This window comes from Metopolophium dirhodum, chromosome 6 (genome assembly GCF_019925205.1).
Source record: "Metopolophium dirhodum isolate CAU chromosome 6, ASM1992520v1, whole genome shotgun sequence".
NCBI classification, from domain to species: Eukaryota; Metazoa; Arthropoda; class Insecta; order Hemiptera; family Aphididae; genus Metopolophium; species Metopolophium dirhodum.
This window is the reverse complement of record NC_083565.1, coordinates 8,218,094-8,240,295: the sequence shown is the minus strand read 5'-3', so window position 1 is coordinate 8,240,295 and position 22,202 is coordinate 8,218,094. Positions and strand designations below refer to the sequence as shown.

At 27.0% G+C, this 22,202-nt stretch overlaps 4 protein-coding genes and 1 long non-coding RNA gene across 5 annotated transcripts; 3 read left to right on the top strand and 2 right to left on the bottom strand.

The window, feature by feature from the left end:
* Positions 1-676: 676 nt before the first annotated feature.
* Positions 677-3,830, bottom strand: LOC132947939 (protein prenyltransferase alpha subunit repeat-containing protein 1). The gene is made up of 4 exons (XM_061018196.1): positions 3,494-3,830; positions 3,241-3,398; positions 2,926-3,135; positions 677-1,568 (listed from the first exon to the last, which is right to left on the bottom strand). The coding sequence occupies exons 1-4, from the start codon at positions 3,571-3,573 to the stop codon at positions 952-954; spliced, it is 1,065 nt and encodes a 354-aa protein (XP_060874179.1). The 5' UTR covers positions 3,574-3,830; the 3' UTR covers positions 677-951.
* A 204-nt stretch (positions 3,831-4,034) lies between these two features.
* LOC132947940 (tubulin-specific chaperone A) lies at positions 4,035-5,567 on the top strand. The gene is made up of 3 exons (XM_061018197.1): positions 4,035-4,173; positions 4,247-4,500; positions 5,368-5,567. Exons 2-3 carry the CDS (start codon positions 4,371-4,373, stop codon positions 5,565-5,567), a joined length of 330 nt encoding a protein of 109 aa, XP_060874180.1. The 5' UTR covers positions 4,035-4,173; positions 4,247-4,370.
* A 101-nt stretch (positions 5,568-5,668) lies between these two features.
* On the top strand, positions 5,669-7,375 carry LOC132947937 (repetitive organellar protein). The gene is made up of 6 exons (XM_061018194.1): positions 5,669-6,097; positions 6,166-6,309; positions 6,377-6,601; positions 6,665-6,833; positions 6,911-7,124; positions 7,181-7,375. Exons 1-6 carry the CDS (start codon positions 5,669-5,671, stop codon positions 7,314-7,316), a joined length of 1,317 nt encoding a protein of 438 aa, XP_060874177.1. The 3' UTR covers positions 7,317-7,375.
* Positions 7,376-13,354: 5,979 nt separating this feature from the next.
* Positions 13,355-13,990, bottom strand: LOC132947941 (uncharacterized). The gene is made up of 2 exons (XR_009664969.1): positions 13,529-13,990; positions 13,355-13,470 (listed from the first exon to the last, which is right to left on the bottom strand). It is a non-coding gene; the product is annotated as an uncharacterized LOC132947941 (long non-coding RNA).
* A 2,926-nt stretch (positions 13,991-16,916) lies between these two features.
* LOC132946148 (DDB1- and CUL4-associated factor 12 homolog) lies at positions 16,917-21,176 on the top strand. Its single transcript, XM_061015990.1, has 7 exons — positions 16,917-17,104; positions 17,227-17,635; positions 18,894-19,097; positions 19,153-19,449; positions 19,684-19,843; positions 20,181-20,332; positions 20,391-21,176. The coding sequence occupies exons 2-7, from the start codon at positions 17,228-17,230 to the stop codon at positions 20,550-20,552; spliced, it is 1,383 nt and encodes a 460-aa protein (XP_060871973.1). The 5' UTR covers positions 16,917-17,104; position 17,227; the 3' UTR covers positions 20,553-21,176.
* Positions 21,177-22,202: the final 1,026 nt, after the last annotated feature.

The following is a 22,202-nucleotide window of genomic DNA, read 5'->3' as shown; positions in this document are numbered from 1 at the left end:
GCAGTTCTAATTTTGTGTGGTTAGCTTAAATATTAAAGTGAATAATATACCTATTATCAAACTTAAAGGTAAGATCATTAACTGTGTTCTCTCTTTGGATTTTAACAATATTTTAATTTTTAAGTGAATTAGGACTATGTAAAATATTAATATTTAAAAATGCTCATAATTCACTTAAAAATTAAAATATTGTAAAAAACCAACGAGAGAACATAGATTATGTTCGTAGACAATACCTAAGTTGAGTGCAAAATGTTCACTACTATATTTTACTTCATAACTAAAAATAAAAAAAATATTTTTAAATTTAATTTCAATTTAACTTAGAATTTTTCCAACAGTGTTTGACTTTTGTCTTGCCATTTAAGACTCAGCATTTAAAAAGCATACCTAACTATTTATAATGTATTTTAGTAATTAATTTACATTGTAATCATTAGTTTGATTTAATCAAAATTTGATATTATATATTATTAAGCCATTAAAAGATTTTAGAATAACTACAATTGATAGGAACCTTATTCAATGTATAATGCATTTAAAGAAATATAGGGGTTTTTAGTTTTATCATACCTCTCAACTTATTTTCAATATACCATACAATATATTGTCGCTGATAAAGATATTATTGATATTATTCAAATTTAACTAGTTACAGTTAAACAAGCACGCTATATCAATAATGATATTTTTATTCTGTACAAGACTATTTTATTTATTAATTTATTCCAAGACAACAGAAATAAAACAAAAAAATAAGTAATCACTACAACAATTATTCAAAATAATCATTAACATATCTAAACTGATACTATTACAAACTATATTAACTTTAAAATTAAAATCTCACTCATTATTTGTCACATTTTCTTCACCTTTTATTTTTACATTTTAACAGGTATTTAATTAAATTAATTTATCAGCACAATAGATTTATGGTAGCTATTAAACTTAAAGTAATTTTATAGGAATGCATAACGCTGTTTGAAGCCACAAAACATGTTTTTTAACATATAACTCATTACTGTTTAATAATTTAGTAGAAACTCTCCTTTCATTATTCATTAATGCTTCTTTAATACAGTCAATTTTATAAATATTTACTAATAAATAACATAAAAACCTACGGTGATTCCAAAGAGATTCATGACTATGATACATCACAATCAGATCTTCATTAAAATATAATTCATCTAAAGCAACACCAATAGCTTCACCAAAATAGTCTTCTGATGGCCTCATAAGTTTATGCCTTTCATCAGAGTTAAAAAATCGCAAAAGGGACTTGGATGTACAACACTCCAGATGCTGTAAGCACCTTTTATCAGCAACTAAACATTTAAGCAGCCGTTGTCTGTATTGCATACAACTATGGTCTGATATATGTTCACGGCACCAAACTTTAGTTTTTTCCCACTGATGAGAGATCAAGGAAAAGTTCTCGTGTTCAAGTGATTTTTGAATAAACCAAAAACAGTGATTCCATGCATTGTAATTACTTGGATAGCCAGAGGCAGCTGTTAATCCTACTGCCAATTCATTGAGTACAATATCATTACAGCTAAAATCTAAATATATATATATATAAAAAACAATTAATAAACAATTTTTTCCAATATAAACCACTACTTTTATAATTATGATTTAATTTTAATTTAGATACACAGGTTAGGTTAGGTTCCTTAAAGGACATCACAACATAAAAAACAAGTTAGCTTAGATTTAAAGTATGTCATTATCTAAGAAATATGGTGTGGGTCTCACACTTTAACACTAATTATTCAATGAGATACAGGCGTTTGAAAATATGTGTGTGACGTCATAGAGCCGAAGTCTGAACGGCAGCGTATGTTTTACGTGTAAGTGTCTAGATTTTCACAACAATTTCAATCATTAAAGACAATATTTTTGAATTTTATTTTTATGTAACCTTGAGTGTTTTTTGTGTTTATGACACTGGTGTGATTATAGTTTAGATATACTATCAAGTATTTTTCTAGTAGATAAAACGATTATAGAAAATTTCGTAAAAATGTATTTATACAGGAATACAACGCGAGTCACAAACTCAATAATTTTACTAAATTATAACTTATAATATGTATACAATAAAAAGATATATTAAATTTTAAGTCACACCATCGTCTTAAGCACATAAATATACTTAAGATATAAAAAAAAAATTATGAAATACTAAATTATTGTGTAATCAAACTACTTTAACATGTAAAACATGGGCGGCTGATCACTCGTAGGCTCTATGACGTCACGCGGCTATTCATCAACTTTCATTATATTGTTGAAGAATCATTTTTTTAACTTCAAATTTTTAATTTGAACTACAATAATTCACCAATAAACTTAAAATTAAAAAAAAAAAATGTAGTATGTCCTTTAAGGCTGGTTAGGCGATTACCTAACCAACAAATACCATGCAATATAATATATTATTATCACATTGACTACCAATTTATTATGATTTATGAATAATGCTAAAAAACATTAGGCTATATACATAATAAGAAGTATTTATGTTTGCAAATTAAGCAAAGTAATAATAGGGTTTAAACTTTATTGCAAACTTATTTTTCAGCACTATTATTAATAATAAATAATGGTAATCATAATATACTATGTAAGACTTAGACATTATCGTTTGACAATTATTGATTACAATTAAAATATTAAAATATTGTATTATAAGTACTTATCTATTTGTGTATCATTCTGCTAATACTTAAATAAATTATTCAAATTTTATTAAAAGAAAATTTTATGTAGGTAATACAAAGATTGTGTATAATTAAATTTAAGATTTGTACTTATTAGTTATATTTTAATAAAATTGAATATTAACTGAGTAAGTTTAAAGAATTATATTTATTTCTAATAAAAAACAATTAATAGATACCTACGTTGATTTACCTTTTAAAATGTTAAAAAATATCCATCTTCTGTAGGTGAATATCTCAGCACATTTTGGTTTAAATGTCAAAACAACAGCTGAAAATTGTAATTCATCATCTGGCTTCAAATATCCATCAAGAATTAATTCTCGTCTCATATTCCAAAATGTTAAGACTTCAGGATTTAACAAGAGAGCAGATGTTAGCAATGTTATTGTTTCGTTGCACACTAAATATAATATAATATATATTTATAGAAAACACATACAAATTTTAAATATTCAAAATTAAGCAGTAAGTTTATAAAAAATGTTTTCGTTAATGAAAATGTTACCTTGTCTTTTTAATCGTTTTCTTACAGAAACAAGTTTTTGGTAGACATATTCATACACATGGCGTACACACCACGACTCTAGACCTAAACAATGGTCTATATATATCACTGGAGATTTATTTTGACTTTCTGGTTGGATGACTAGATCAAATTCTTTCCTAAAATATTATGTGGTAACTGGTAAGTGAGTGAAACGATAATGATTTTTCAAAAGATTCCTACACTACAAAAAAATGAATTGGTTTATACTCACAGATTAGGATCACTATTGACTATACATTGGATTTCGGTAATGATGCGCTTAGCTGCTGGGAAATTATCATCTACATCCATAGTTTTAAGTATGTGATGTTATATGCATTTATTATATAAATTTTAAAATGTATGCTTATGAATAAAAACAAATTTGAAGTAGGTAGGCAGTTCAATAAAAATGGTAATGATTAATAGCACTAACACTAACAACAACGAAGTAATGCAGAGAACAGACTAAAGACGGACATTTAGATTTTGAGAAGTCTGTTTTTTATACGCCTTTTATATCATCAATTTAATGAAATATCACTTTGATATTTTGTTTGTTAACAGCTTAGATTAACAGTCTGTAACTTACTGTGGCACGGCAGGCTGTTGGCTGATCATGTGATCATGTATTATCTATGGCTGTAGATTATAGGATGTAGATAATACAAATAAATGAGAATGGAATAATAACAAAAATACAGTTTGATAAATGATAAATAATACGCCTTGTTTACACAAGTGACAATACGTATCGCTATCTAGACGTCAATACAGTTTTGTATGGTATATAATAAATTCATAAATGACGTTAAGTTTTTAGGTTATAATAAATAACAATTCGAAAGCCAAATTTCCATAACAACCCATGAGAAAATAAATAAATATCTTTGTCATGTAACAACCCAAGTAGTAAGTACTAACATATACATTTTTGTTTTTGAGTTATTACTTCTTATATTTATCGACTGTTATTTCCTTGTAGGCATACAATTTTATAATATTTTTGTCGAGTATTCTGTGTTGCTTTTACCAGTCGTAACGGTGACATTAAAGGTAATAACTTTCTCGTATACCTATTTTATAAAATCCTTACGTAAAAGACAGTAATGGCTGATCCTCGTATTAAGACATTAAAGATCAAAACTGGAGTAGTGAAAAGATTAACAAAAGAGAAACTTATGTATATACAAGAAACAGATCAACAACAGGAAAAGGTTGAGAAATTGAAAAAGGCTGGTGAGTTAAATGACAATCATTTTCTATTTTTATTTGATTCTAACCTTAGTACTATTGAATACTTATTATTTATAATCTATGATGCTATATTATATAATGTGTATTGAACTTTGTGAAGAATAATAACTAATAAACAAATTCCTACCCCATTCCTAAAAATTTTAAAAAAAATATATACCTAGGTACTATATATAATTTTAAAGAAATATTAAAATTATTATGATGTATTGAACAAAAAGTTTACAGTGTACAATGTATAAATTATTGAGAAATTATTTTTATTTTTTAAATCTAGGTACGGTGAAGTCCAAAATTGCAAGAAAAATTAAAATTAAATAATTCTTATTAGGTTTGTTATTTTCCCAGTAGGTATACCTACATTTTTAATCCAAACACTATTTCTGATTTTCATTGTAGCTATCTAACTGAATATTCAAATGGTATTAATCAGTGTCAGCCTGGCCATGGCCGTGATCGTGACACAACCAGGGCCCCTCCTTTTTTTTTAGGGTCTGGTAAATTTTAGATTTTTTTTTTTATTTCTTCCTGTCCCGGTCTATGTAGAAACTAAGGACTCTGTTAAGTATTTATCAAAATATTTAACTACGTAATTTTTAGGCGCAATTTTTTTTTTCAGGGCCTAATGCTGTTAAAAATTGATCCATGGGTCTTTGGTGTACCAAGAACTTACTTATATTAGGCCTTACTAATTAAAGATTATTAATGTACCGTTCAAATAATTTTTTCAGTTCTTAAAAAATGCAAAATATAAAACCACATATTATTTTATAGTTATGAATATAAGTCTATATCTTTATTATGATAGAGCAAAATGTATGGTGTTTAATATAAACTTTATTTTTATAGGAATTGACGAGAGTACTCTTAAGAAGCAAGAAGAAGTTCTAAGGGAGTCACAGATGATGATACCAGATACTCAGAGAAGATTAAAAGCTGCATTTGAAGATTTGAAAAGTGTTGTAGCTGATTGTGAAGAGCTAAAAGAAGAACAAGATTATTTGAACGCTCAAAAGTTTTTAGCTGAGGCTGAAAAAGAAATGAATTAATTTGTTTCTATAATTTAACTATTTTATACATTAAAAACACTAACATTTTTTTTTTCCTTAATTAAAAAACTATTATTCAAACTTTTTTTATTATTTTCAAGATGTCTGAACAAAATATTCATAACATCATATATTCTGAGGCGAACACTAACAATTTCTGGTTAACACGTCCTCCACCTCCTTTTATGCCGCCCCCACCTATTCAACCAATGTATAATTTAGATTATAAAATGCCTTTAATTTCCCCACATTTATTTCCATGTAATAAGCCAGCACAAAACTATTATATGCCTTATGATGGCAATATTAGTAATCAATACTATCAAGACCAATATGTACCATCTAATCAGAATATAATCAATTCATTTTCATCTCTTCCGGACAATATTGATGAAGAATACATCCTCCAATATTTATGTCCTATACCAAAACCTTTAAAAGATGATACTAGTATTTGGATTGAAAAGTGGTTAGCCAGCAAAGAAAAAGATATTACAATTAAGAATGTAAAACCAACAAATTTAATAGAGGTAAATTCCAAAAACAGTTATTATATTTGTTTGATGTTTAATAATTAATAATTCAAATTTATTTTTAGATTAACCAAATCAGCAGCAATGTAAAAGAATGTAAACAATTATTAGAAAACATGAGTAAAAAAAAAAATGATTTGGAGGAGAATGTATCAACTATGACAGAAGTTGAATGGATAAAAGCTTGTTCAGATTTAATCTCCGATAAAGTGAATAACATATAAATAATAGTAATGATTGAAAATAAAATAAATTACAATGTACTTTATTTTGTAGAAACACATAGATACAATAGTAACAACATTACAATTTGATACTGATTCAATGTCTGAATTAAAGTTTCGATTAGCCAAAAGAAGAAAAAAAAGGGAAAGATCAAAGAGATTTAAATCCAACCTAAAAATTATTAAATCCCAACAACAAGATGAAATAAGAGAAATAAACAGAAAGATTGATGCTTGGCAAAATACCTTAAAGGAAAATATATTAAAAGAAAAAAGAGTAATATTTTTCAATCATATATTTGTTTTAACTTATTTGTAATAAATTGTTATTTTATTTTAGGTTAACAAAACTAAAACCGAGGCTAACATTGTCTTGAAAGGAGTTAGAGGAAAAATTGAAGATGCTAAAAATCAGATATCATTGTTAGATAATATAGAAAAATTAAGAAAATGTAGACTTCAAAACTGTGTTAACAAAAGAAAAAATCCACTTTTGGAAAATTCCTTAAGTATATTATTATAAAATAAATTGATATATATTATTCTTGTGTAATTTAGGTATTATACTCAATATTATTTGTTATAGATAAATTAAAAATACTTTGGCAGCAGAAATTAACAGACTACAATAAAGAAGAAGAAGAATTGAAAAATATGCTTATTGAAGCTGAAGCCAAAAAACACGAGAAACGAGAAATTGAAATTCAAGAAAAGTTTGTAGAATGGGATCATATACTCTTTGGTCCAAATTTTAGGTCTCATGAAATGGTGTTTGATAATCATACATTCCTTGAAATACGGTATTATTAGTATTTAATATTAAATATTCATATAATAATTTATTAATTTATTATAGGAGAGGCTGGGATAAATATGTTGTCGATGAAAATGAAATATCAGCATCAAGCAGTATTCCTTTGGGTTGGATTTTACCATTAGTACCTTGTAATACTGATTGGGCTAAATATTCCAATAACGCTAACATGTTGTAATAATAATTGTAATAAATAATGCACTTATAAATTAAAAAACAAAAAAAATATTATTTTTTTATAGCATTTTATCATTTTAACTAAGCCCAAACTGTATATTTACTTGCTAAGTATGCTATCCCTTATTTTTGCTATAATAATTAATTTATTCAAATCTGATTTTTAAATTGTTTTACTAGATTTCAAGTGTACCTTCCATCTTTTATATTTTTGTAAAACCATTTTAAGGGCCGTTAACCATTGCACATACATCTAACTACTCATAAACTACTTTTTCAAATTTTAATTTAGGTACATCAACATTTAAAAAAAAATCAACATTAACTAAGATAAACTTAACAAAAATTGTACAGTACAATTCCCCCTTAGTATTTTTTAAAGACATTTTGCATTTGTATGAATTATTCAATTAGATTCAGAAAAATATAATATTTTTAACGATTAACTTTGGAAAAAATAATATTTAATTTTGTTTAAGTTTTTTGTTGATAGTGGTATATGCGTGCGCAGAGGTTATGCCATGTCATCCCCTGCAGAGTTGTCGTAACTATATAGTTTTTAGTTGTAAATGTTTTGAAATTAAAATATCTTAAACTAAAAAAAATGAGTTAAATAAAATGCATGTTAATTTTTGTCCGAATTTAGATTTATATTTGCATTCTGATACGAGTTATTTATATTAAGAATTATTGGTAAGTTATTTTTTGTAATGAGCTATAGTATAGGTATATTTAAAAATACTGGTATACCCTGCAAAAAAAATTTATGCACAACTGATTATTTGATTGTGTCATTGTGGATCGGAGTGCCATTTTGGTAAATGAAAATTTAAATGAATAAAAGCGTGATTATCTGATAACATTTTGGTGATACCTAATAGCCAGAGTTTTCTGTGGTATATAGGTACTAATTACTCGGACTTTTTAGCAGTAAAAACATAAAAATTGCAAGAATAACACTAAACAAATTTTTTTTTATTCAATAACTTATTAAAAGCTAAGATTAACTTGATTGAAGACAATAGTCAATAAAACGTGATTGTATAAATACAATGATACTTATTAAACCTTAGTCGTAACTAGAACTTCTATTATGTGTTATAACATAATAATTTCATATTCGATGATAAATAATACAATATCGTCGAGTAGTCATTATTCTAAATAGTAAATTTATTATATTTTAAAGCAATTTAATTTTACAAGAATATCATTTTTTACAGGTAACAAATCTAAAATGCTTATAGCTAAAGTTATGCTTTATACAGTTTTATATTTGGAATCCTTGATGCATACAACAGTCAACAAATGTATAATTAACTCTTCTATTTTCATCTGTGTATATTCTTTAAAAATTAGCAAATACTATAAGTCCTTCTCATGACAAACAAAAAATTTATTTGTGAATCAATGAAAAAACGCTTGCCAAGTCAGAGATCAGCATGTAAATTTTCTTGATTTTTAATTTTTAGACATTTATTAACTGTATGTAATATGTATATATTTTATTACAATATGATTAAACCAAAATAAAATTGTACTTAAAGGAGATTATTAATTGCAAATTAATTTATTCAGAAGATATTAGATTATAGTAGGTTGAATATAACTGGTTTGAATTTAAGAGGTATAAAGTTATTTTGCTCAGTTTATATTTATTTCATTGGTATGAACGGCATTAGTGCAATATGCAATCTACCGCTCAACAAACTAGTAACAACTACCATAATTTTTACTTGTGGCCTACGATATTATATTATATTTTACAATATAAAAAAAATAGTTAATACATTAATACAAAACAAATTATTATTGAATTAAAATTTTTAAATAGCACATTTCCAATTTTTTAAATCTAACCATAGGTACCTTTTACAATCTTATATAGATTAATAAAAAAAATAATCAGATTTGTGTGATCACATCAGTTGTACCAGGCTTTAGTTAAATGACTATGTAACATTTAGTGGTTTATCCCATGTACTTTTATTTAATTTCTTTATAAAATTTTTTAAATATTTTAAATGTTTTTGCCGAAAAAGGTTAAATTTGTATCGGGTAGACTGCATATCATATTAGAAAAGTGACAGTGGACTTCACACTATATTAGTTAGACATTAAAGTTTTGTAGGTCACGGCACCAGTTCCTTTTTAATCTGCGGTTGGCATTTCCTGGGAGAGTAAGGATGGAAAGATCTTTTATGAGAGGGTTAGGATGAGTTTGGAGTCGTTTATGAAATCGTTTGTAGGAAGTGCGTGCTTCCTCGTCTATTGTTTTCATATGGAAATCATTATGAAGAGTGTGGTTTGAAATATAGGGCGGAGCATTGGATAATCGTCGGAGTGATATGTTTTGGAAAGTTTGGATTCTATTAGTGTTATATTTTTTTGCTGCGCCCCACAATTGAAGTCCATATGTCCAGATTGGTTTGAGTAGCGTTTTGTAGATTGTTAGTTTGGTGTTTAGAGTGGAGTTCTTATTTCTAGTTAGCAAGGGTCTTAGCAAGCGCATGCGATTGTTTAAGGTTAGTCGTTTGGTTTGGAGGTGATTTTTCCATGTGAGTCTTTTATCGAAGAATAATCCTAAATATTTAACTGTGTCGGATGTGGGCATTAGTACATTGTTGAGAGTAATGTTTGGACATATTCCTTGTTTAAGTGTGAATGTTATGTGTGAAGATTTGTTTTGGTTAATTTTCACTCTCCATTTTTTATACCATTCAGACAAGTGGTTAAGATGTACTTGAAGGTTTGATGAGGCGATTAAAGGATCTTCATTGATGGATAAGATAACTTTGTCATCGGCATAATCCGCTACAATGGTTTGTTGCATGGTCAGCTACGTAAATGTTAAACAGAAAAGGGGAAAGTATACCACCTTAAGGTACACGCTTTGATTGGTGCGATTTCTGATATCGACGAATTGAATTGGACTTGGAAAAGTTCAATGAAAATCTAACAAAAAAATAACTCTTTTTAACTGAAAAGTTTGAATTTTGAAAACATCAAGAGCTTGTGTTAAATAGAAAAATAATAAAAATGGAACTCAGAAATAATGAATAGGTGGGTAATTAAGCTAGCTTTAATATATAAAAGGGATCTGATATCACACCCAAGCAGTATAACAATTTGAATCCAGAAAAACGTCTGTGTGAACAGCCCCACCAAAAATCATTTTTATTTTCATTTAGTGAGATAGATCTCTGAAACTGAAAAGCAGATTCTGTTGTTTAGAGTCTTTTAAGATTCACATTGGCTAGTAGAAGTGCAGTGAAGATTTTCAAAACTTTATCTTTAATAGTTAAATTACTACAAAGCTTTAAAAAAAATTAAAACACATTTTATTGGGCATTTTTTTTATGTTTTTCAGCTTTATAGCTTTGTAATGAATTAATTATTGAAGATAAAGTTCTGGAAATCTTCACAGGACTTCTCCTAGCCAATGTGAATCTACCCCCAAAAAACCCTATCCCCTTGCCTTTAACAAGACCCCAAACAACAAAATCCGTTCCCCAGTTTCAGAGATCTATCTCGCTAAATGAAAATCTAGCCAAAAATAACTATTTTTTAACTGTAAATAATTAAATAATTTTTTTAAAAAATCTAATTGATAAACCTTTTTTATGAGCTATCAACCAACTTTATAGCTATCATAGTTTAGGAGAAAAGTTAAAAAATAGACATTTTAGGACTATTCACCCCAACGTTTTTGTGGATTCAAATTGTTATACCACTTGGGTGTGATATCGGATCTTTCTCATTAATATTTTATACTAAAGCTAGCTTAATTACCCACCTACTCATTAATACTGTTACAATTTTTAATTTTTTTATTTTCCATTTTAACACAAATTCTTGAAGTTTTAAAATTCAGACTTTTCATTTCAATTACCATACTTACTAGATTAAAAATCAAGAAAGTAAATATGCTGAATAACTCCAAGATTTATTCAGTTATTCTTATATTTAAAAACCAATAATTATCGATATTTCTTTATATGTCAAATAAATTTGGTTTAAAATAATAAAAATATACAATTTATTTCAAATATTATCATAAAATTATATTGTATTTAGTTATATTATTTCCAATGTTTACAATATAATTAAGATACAATTATTCATTACTTCTTCCTTGTCTTTCCCATACTTCATACCTCTTCCACCCACGATTGATACTGAAAAAAAATTAAATATTAATAAGTAAAGCATGTTATTATGACTTATAAGTGGGCTAGATATTTCTATATAAATCTTAAAATAAAAAAAGGTGGGCAAGTGGGTGTTGCTCTGCTGTATAATAGGTTACAAGTGGGTCACTGTAATGGATGATATTAAATTTGAATTCAGTGATATAATATCATTGTACCTATACGAAAAACGATTCTGAGCGAAGACAGTCAGTCAGCCTATGATTACTAAGTATATTTGATAATAATAATGTGAACAAAGTAATTTATTTAAAACTTATTTCCGCGGAACCTTGTTTTAAATTGTCAATCCTAAGCTATAAAAGTTACGTGAGAAATCGAATGAATATCTAATGTAGTAAAAAAATTAACGTCAAATGCACATAAAAATTTAATTTGACTTGTAGAAAAAGATAAACAAATTTATTAGGATTTTTGTATTACATTTTAAAATTTAATATTTAAAATAAAATTGCTTTATGTATTTTTTACTCAAAATAATTAGCACATTTTTGTGATTATTAAGTATTTTGTCAAAAACTGATTTATTAAAGTTGAAGATCGAAGCATTATTTTGACTACTTATCATGTAAACACACAAAAATTAAAATTAAAAAATTAAAAAAACGCACATTATTGTAAAATCCAATACATTAATTGCTCTGTTCAGAATCTAAAAGAAATCTGTAAATTGTTATGATGAGGCTCCAAACTGAGATAGAGCATTTATTTTATTTTAACTGAGTGCAGTTCAATGGGAATAAAAAATGTGCACAATTTGTGTAGCAAAAAATGTATATAAAAAGTTAATTGTACACACTATAAATAATATGTTAGATATAACACCATATTTGGAGGAATTTTGAATTGTATTAAATATTTAAGAATATTTTGTACATTTTCAAATATTAATAACCAGTTTCTAACTTACCAAAAAAATTATATATTTATTTTATTTTATATTTTTCAATTATAATTTGTAAGTTGACGAGTTTAATGAAAAAATTAAGTTTATTTTATTGAAATGGGTGTCATAGCAGAAAGTTGGGTATTTGCCGACTTGTTAGAGGTGAAGAGGATAAATAATTTTGATTGGCTATGATTATCATCAAACATCAAGTATTTATTTTCATTTATTTATATAGGTAGCTATTTCTTATATTATATAGCTATTATAAGAAGGTAAGTTTAAAAGGTTCAAAAAGTATACGGGTACATTTTTGACGACTTAAGAAGAATAATTTTTAAAGTTTTCTTTAAATTTTAAATTAAGAGACATATACGTAACTAAACATTACTTTTAAAGTGTATACAAACCTGGAATCTAGTAAAGTAGTTCAGCTATAATATAAAACTACTATGGTTAATTCTAATTAGAAAAATGTATGAATAAATTAATATAATGCTTTGAAACCTATCAAAATTGTATTGATGAAATTATAAGAACTACTATTTATAGATTGTTAAATTTTCCAAATTTTTGTATAAAAATAAAGTGATATTTCACTGTTTTACAAGTTGAAGTATAAATCATTAGAGCTACTGATATTGTATAAGAGTATAAACTTTAAGAATATAAACCTAAAAATACACAATTCCTTATTTTAAATGTTCATTGTTTTCATTTTAAACTAACCGGCATTGGTGTCCGCATTTGTTTGACGTGCACGTTTCACAGGGCCAAAAGCACCCAACGCAATTTTTATTGTCACAATCACAATCGCCATCGTTGGGATTTTCAATTTGTAATTCTTTTTTATCTTTTTTAGTACTAAAATTTAAATAATAGAAAGTACATGACGCATAATTGTAACAGGTCAATGACTAGAACAAAATTTAATATACTCACTTATCCATTTAGGCTACACACAAACTCCTATTTAAATTATCTAGTTATTAGTTAATTTCAGCAGATAAGTGTCTGCACAGATCTGAATCTGTATGTTCTTCTAAGTGGTCCGGGAACTGAAAATTACATATCATTACTATATCATGGTTAAGTTTAAAATAAAAACTATATTACAAACACGATGTAGAGAAGATCTTTTTTAATTCTCTGGCTCTCAGAATAGTAAATTGTAATTATAAATCTTAAATATTATCATCGATTTAATTACAACACTGAATCAGAAATCAGAATGGATAGATCCTGTAATATTGTTTAAATGTTCAATAGACAATAACAGACTACCGTCAATCTGGGTGACTTGAAACCATAGATAATATAAGATCTTATATTTCATATATTATGTATCTTATCTATGTTTCCCCCATGCTTGCCACAACTGTTTTTTTCTCTCTCATCAATGTCGGTTTCATGATTTCTCTCTCTAAGCGCGGTCCATTTATTTATATGTCTATGGATATAATGGACTGGAAACGAGCAGCTTATCACGGCCACGAATGTATGATCAAGAGGCAAAGTTCGGGGGGTCGCCAGTCTGTGTTCCTGGAGTTCTCAGCGCCCTCTGCATTTAACACGGACTAAGATACAAATTGTGTAGCCAAATAAAACCACCGGTAGCGCTGAAAACTTCAAGAACAGTATTCTTACCAGCTAAGTGACACTTTTTCGTGGCCGTCCCCTGACCCCCGCCGACCATGTCGTTTCTGGTCCATTATATCTTACTTATCTTAGTCCGTGGGTTCCATGTACGCTTTATCTACGCGGGCACCCGGGACACACCGTTTTCCTTTTAGCATTACAAATACTTACCACGATTTAAGATAGTATCTTAAATCGTGCTACTTACTATAGCCACTGAACTAAAAGCATTGCATTTAAGTTCAGTGTTACTAGCCCCGTCTTAGTGGATACTTATGGAACTAAAACACAACATACAAATTTCTAGTTCCACAAGTAATATGTTTACCATAGACCTATGAACTAAGTTGTAAACTTGTAACTAATTTAGTTTATATGATGTTTACCAAGGTTTATAGATAATACCCATTACCCATATGCTATTATATTATACTACAATTATTGGGGAAGCAGATTAACAAAACGCGCTCCGCTCGAAATAATTCGTTCCTTCCGATTCGGGATGTTTATATATAGTTGTATATTGGTTATTTTACTTTTTATACTAAATTAATTTTGGTATCGAAACTTTATACGCTTTTATACATTTTTAAATAACTTTTTAACTTTTTTAATATTTAAAAAACTGAACGTTATAATAAAATTCTGATACTTTTATCATCTTAAACACTTAAAATCACACATTTATCCGTTAATTAGATTATTTTTTTTTTATTCATTATGTGAACAATAATTAACATTTAAAAAAATTAAAAGAACATTTTTTTTCTTCTGTGTGTTCCTTTAAATCTTAATTTACATAGAACTTTTATTTTAAATTACATTAATTGTATTTCGTATATTATGTTTCTGTTTGACGATATATGGAAACAGCAAACAGGGTACTTAAAAGTACTAGGAATATTAAATGGTCTATGGTTTATGGGCTATGACATGGGTAAAACGGGTAGAATAGAGAACAGAAAGAGGAGGAGTTAAGTTTTAAGAATGATGTTCTCTTTTTTAAATTTGTATACCTAGTCAACATAATTATAACTAAACACCGTGATTAGGTCCGCGGATTTAATTTCACCAAAAATAAGTCAAAATAACAATGGAAAATATTACAAACAAATTACATGATGAAATCATATTATAATTGCACTAAAAAGTAAAGAGACGTACCTACAAATAAAAAATGAAAAATATCAATGTAAATGATGAAATTATTTAAGCATAATTATTATTTATAATATGTATCGAAAAATATATTATATTAAAAATGTCAATTGTATGACGAAAAACAGGTGCAAATATTTTGCTTGGCTTCTATGTTGATATTTGGCAAAGACATCGATAATTCAATTTTCAAGGTATATAACTGTACTAAAATAATATCATGATATACTTATACATATGTTTTAAATATAATAATGAGTATGCCGTGAACCTATATGGATAAACTGAGTAGGTATTATAATAGGTAGCATTGATTTGTGTTCACATAGTATAATTATTATACACACTTGAACATAAAAGACAATGATTACCTATCAAGTATCAATTATTATACTAGATTCGTAGGATTCTAATGAATTGTTCACCAAAATCAAAAACCAGGACATCAGGTACCTAATAGATTTTATTATTTATTCCTAAAATAATAGGTATATGATATTTTTATCGTGATTTACATTAATTGTATAATTTTATTTTAATTTCTTATCAAATATCAACGGACAACAGTCAACAGCTAAACCACGACTAAACAAATGGTTCAAATTTCAAGTCATTACCACAACGAGGAGAGCACCAAAAAACATTGCATTTTTTTCATTACACATTTTTTTTAACCTCCATACATAAGACGTATAGTGTCAACTACTATTACCTTAGCCACCTAATAAAGAATCCAAATGTATGTTTTTGTAAAAAAAGTAGCTGTGAAGAAAAGATGCAAAGTAATTATTAATTACAATTATAATAATAAATAATTACAATAATAATAGGTACTGATTTTGGTGATTTTAATGAACTATGTATGCCAACAAGTTTTGGTTTTTTTTTTTTTTTGACAAGTGTCATTAGATTACCAATTTAAGTATACAAAGTATACAAAGATAATTGTAAGAAAAAAATATTAAATTAAACCTATACCAATTATTTCAATTAAATGTATTAGGCACCCAATATATATTTTACTAAAGTTTAGAAGACCATAGTTAAGAAACTAGGTAACCAAAATGAATGATTTGAGTATTGACATTTTCAAAAAAAAAAGCTTTACCAGAATCCATTAAAAAATATAGTGATTACCATTTGAATAATCGAGTTGATTTTGCTATTGGTACAATTGTTTAAAAATTTTGAAATTGTAAAAAAATTGCTTGTTAAAAATAAAGAAACACGTCTGTTTTCGTTTTTTCGAAAATCCATATTATCGATCTATAATCGTTAAAAAAAACCACCGCGTACAATGGCATAATATTATACACTCTGTATATTTAAACCACGGAGCACGGACTAAGATAGATTATAGTCTATAGATAGTTATTAGTTCTATGTCCGTGGTCCGTGCCCTGTCCTCGTGATGATCTCTTAGATCATAATAAATAATAATATACAATATGATCTATATATGATCTAGGGGCCATGACAAATTAAATACAATTTGTCATGCTATAAACGATCTAAAAATATTTGTTTTTTTTGTGATATGTGTTAATAGCGCGGACGTGTTAATAGTGTTATTGTGTTTATACTTTATCTTCAATACTGATTTCCAGTTGCAGTAAAACGACAATACAAAAAATGTTGTTCGATGTTGGTCTAACTGTGACCTACTTATCATCATACTAATATTTTATCTTATTGTTTTCAATTTAAAAAATATTTATTAATTATTTTATTATTTGTAGTTATTACTAATTTAACTAATTTTGTTTATACATTTGTAATATAATTTCTATTTAATATGTATATTTTGTACATAATTTCCCATGTTACATTCAACGTTCCCTGTTCTGAATAACTTTGGATGCTACAATATTTTAACTAGCATACGCCGGGCTTAAGGTAAATACAATTTATGTAGTGTATATTTTAATTCTCTTTATACTCTATTGTGAGTCGCGACTTTACTCGTATGTTTAAAACATATAATTCATAATTCGGTTTTGCTGTTATTGTTGTTTTAGAATGGCACAAACAAGGCGCGTGCCAGTCTTTGGTTCACGGCCCCCATGTGCATACCAATCCCGACTTGATGAACGTAGCTTACAATTACGTATGGCTAGATTGGAACGGTCCAGAAAGTCAGATAAACCGGAAGATTTTGTTTGCTATGAAGACTCGGATGAAGAAGAAGAGAGCACAATGTCATTATGTACTATGCTAAACTCTTCTTATAATTTTGTTGATTATATAAGAAATCGGGAATATGGAATGCGAGAGTATCGTTCAGTAAATCAAAACCATGGTACAAGGCATATATTAACACATGACTTATTCAAAGAACGGTCTATACCATTAAAAACAATGAATAAAGTTTTTTGTTCACAATGGCTTAGTAGTAAACAAATTGTCTTTGGTACAAAATGTAATAAAGTAAGTACACTGAATACCTATAATTATAGCATTTCTAACATTTACATTTTAGCCATTTAGAAATTATACTCTTAAAATTACTAATAGGTACAATTTTAAATTGAATAATAATAATTACTATAAGCCATTTGGTATATAAAATACATGTATACAGTTATACTTTACAGTACTATTTTATAAAAAAAAAAATTTGAAAACTACATTAATAGATTTTTTAATGATAAAATAATAGGTTTTTTCTTTATTGTGTGGTGAAATGAACATTTAAAAGTTAAAATTTTTAAAGGCACTGATTTGTAATTGCCACGCCCCGGCTTGTGAAATTCCGTCACCCATATAATCGGTATTCAAGTGATTAATACCATTGAAGGTTAGGACATCCTTTTTTTGTTTTATTGTATGTAGTTAAGTATGCTAAAAATGATGGTGGTCGGACTTAGTTTTGAAGTTATAGCTATTTAAAGTCCGAGACCTGTCCAAGGTAGTTTTACATACAAGCCGAGAGATGTTTTTGATTTTAATGTACAAGCTAGTTAGTGACAAAGCCATGTGTATATTTGCTTTTAATAATTTTGTTTTAACTCCAAAATCCACCCAAGGTAGTTGACCTGAGTTTACCTGACTAGTTGAGGGATGTATTTAATTTTAATTATGGTCCAAGCAAGCAAGTGACCACACTTGGTGTATATGAAAATACTTTAAATTTCAATTAGTTGTAACTTTATAACTAAAACCGACCCAACAAATTCTATCTTCACCATTTTCAGAAAGCAAAAAAAAAAAGGTGTCCGGTAAAACAAAATAGTTCCCTATTGAGTACCTATATACTAGTATTTATACTAAACGGTAATACTAATATTATCATTATTACTTATTTATAATTTTTGGGAATAGGTATTTAATAAAAATAAAAATAACTATCACACAAAAGGTATAGACGGTATTAGTTATTTGTATTGTTATGGGTGGCAAGACAATAACAAACCAGAGTGGCAGGGTGATAAAATGTTCACATGCCCAAGTGGGACAATAACAAACTAGTATCTTATCAAACTAATTTTATAATCTGATCATAGTCCATACAATTAGTAAATAGATATTTAAAAATGTATTAAATAAAAATGTAGGCACATAAATAAATCATATTATTTTAATATAATTAACTACTTAAATTATACTCAACAAATAAGTTGTATTATTCATTAGCGATTAGCTATCGCTTTATTATATATTACATTTGTTTTACTATTATTACTAGTTAATGGTTTATAATGTAAAATCACACGAACTGGACCAAATACCATCAATTAAAGGACGTATTGATGAAGCAGCTGATCAACAAAGTGGTATTCATTCATTAAAAATTAATCCATCCAGAACGTTATTGGCAACAGGGGCATATAATTCTAATGAAATTGCTGTATATAGGTTGCCAACATTAGATCCAATTGTTCTAGCCGAGGTAAATGACATTCAAAATAAATACGTAATTGTTATTTAAATTATTATTTTATTAGGGTGCTCACAAAGATTGGATATTCGACATTGAATGGTTGGATGATGAGTTTTTTGTTAGTGGATCACGGGATACCAAGCTTGCTCTATGGCAAGTTCAAGATAAATACCAAGAAAAGTATGATTCTGATGGTGACCTCATACAACCAGTTACTCAATTTCTCAATCCTGCAGTTATAAGAAGCTGCAAGACAGCACAAAAAGTCCGAGCAATCACATTTAATAAAAGTTTAAAAGAAATGGTTACATTGTCACTAAATGGATATGTTCATGTTTGGGATGTTGAACGTTTTAGACAAGTAATTGCAATTTCAATTATTATTATTATTTCTTACAAACAAATTTATTTTTAATCTAATAAGATATATTCTAAATAGTGTTGATTACTTAATTTAGTAGTTACTAATGTGATCCCAAGTATAAAAATGAAAATGAATTTCTATTTCTGTTCAACAAATAAAATGTTCAGAAATACATATTTATACAATTTTGAATTTTTTAACTTATTACTCATATCTATTTTTGCATTACAGAGGTTTTCAAGAAGATTATCTTCTTGTCAGGACAATGTCTGCATGGCAATGAAAAATGATAGTAGTTTATATGCTGTTGGATGCCGTTCATATACACTGTTACTTGATTCAAGAACTTTACATACCATAAAAAAAATTCCAGCAAGATATAGTGGATGTGGTTTGTATATTTTTATATTTATCAAATGTTAAAATTTGTTCTAGTCTGTTCCACAAGAGAACATGCTGGTTCTGTGCATCCCTCGTGCTATTGAAATCAGTTCTTCTATGGCATGGTGTTGTATGGGGAGGCGCAGACAACCAATTTTGGTCTGTTCGCAGCATGTTCTCTCATAAAGCAGAGTATAACAATATATTTTTCTAGTACATTTTTTAAATGAAAAATTTAGGATAAACCTATTGTTTAATTTGATCATACAACTTTAACTATATTTATTAGAGATTTATAAGATAATTTAAATCCATCCTAATTTAATTATTAATTTGTTGTGTTGCAGGAATTAGGTCTTTAAGTTTCCAGGATAATGTAATTACAATTGGTACAGGTGTTGGTGTTATAATGTTCTATGATATACGGGCTGGAAAGTACTTAGAATCTAGTATTAACTCCAGTAGAGCAGTTGTGTTAAAAACAAGTAGAGGTTATGTTGTAAGTATCATCATTTAAAATTCATATATAGTTTGTTAATTAATAAAATTGTTATTAGTATCCTGATGAAGATTTCATGGTAGATCAAGGATTTCAACAAGTCAAATATACCCCTGCAATTTATACACATTGCTATGATTATTCAGGAACCAGATTATTTTCTGCTGGTGGACCGTTACCAGCTAATTTATGTGGCAATTATGCAGGCCTATGGCAATAATATTATTACAATTTATTGTTTAAATATTATTTGTAGTATTCTCTTACTACATAAAATATTTCTTCCAACAATGGATAAAATATTTCGGTATTTTGTGAGTGGCCTTCCTCGAGTCATTAAAAACAAAGTACAAAATATTGAACAATATTATTGTACAAGCAAGTTAATTGTGCTATGTAATAATCAATATTTTATCTAATTGGTTTTGAGGTTTGAACATGAAATACTGAGGTTTTGTAAAGTATTTCATGTTCTAGGAGTAAGAACTAAGACTATACTTGGCTGGAATGAGTGTTTTTATTTAATAATTTTATTGAAATAAACATCCTCAATTTTACAATTAATGTAAAAATAATTAAATAAGTTTCAATGTGTAGCAATTGAATACTATAGTTAAAGAAACATTCATTCGTCTTGTATTAAAATAATCAACTACTATATTTCTTTTTTTTTCATTTGGTTTGGTTTTTAATAATATTTCAAATTATAATTAACAATCTTAGAAATAGAAAAAAATATTCATTATTAAAATATTAATATATTCCTTGATACATCAAATAAAATTCATAGAGATGGTTAATTTATTTAAAAAATATAAATAGAATGTTTTATTTTTTTTTTATATACATGTGTGATTTATTTGTATGTTAAAATCTTCAGAAAATATTGGCATAAACTTCATATATTTAATCAATTTATAAAACATGTAACACTGAGTTCGTGAAATCAGCAAAAATGATTACTATTAATTCATGAATTAGCCAACACTTTATTTGATGACGCTGCAGTTCCATACATGATAAACACATATATAAAATAAATAGATAAATAAAAAAAATCAACCAAGATTAATTTTTTATACCAAAACTATTAATTTTAAATATGTTCAGTCTCTCCAATGTGTACCCATTAACTGATGATTAGGTACATTGTAACTTTTTACTTTTTGATTTTTTGATTTATGTTCGAAAATAATTTGTTTCTGAAAAAAAAGCTTGAATGTTTAACAAGCAATGTTCCTTATTAGCTTTATACCAGCATTTAAAATCCCATTGAAATTATAGTGATGTTTTCTTTTAAGAGTGTTTGGAGTTCATATTTTGACATTTGATATTCAAATGTAAAATAATGGTGTTTTCTCATAAATTTGTTTGTAGCTTATAAAAATTACTGACCATAGAAACTTAAAGCATTTGAATATTACTTATATTATAATTTCCTACACATGATAAAATATAAAAATGCTTATTTTAATCTATTTAAAGATTAATGAAATTTTTTTCAATAAAATTAGATAATATATATTTGTCTTGGTCAAAATGAAATAAAATGTTCAAAACAAGGTCCTTCATAGTTATTCCTGCAGGAATTAAAAAATATTGAAAATACATAGGCATTGTTTTTTTTTATGAGTTTGAAGTTTAAATTTTCACAAAATGCTACAAAAAAATAAAAGTATGTAAATAATTAGTGTGTTTATTAATATTTTCCATTTATTTGGACAATTTTAAGATATTTTTATTGTGAACATATTCATATAATTTCCATTCTACCCTACCTTCTCAGTATTTACCTTAGTTAATAACGCAATAATATACATTTTATTTAAACATCCACCACAATTTGATGGTTGTATCTACATGTATTGTA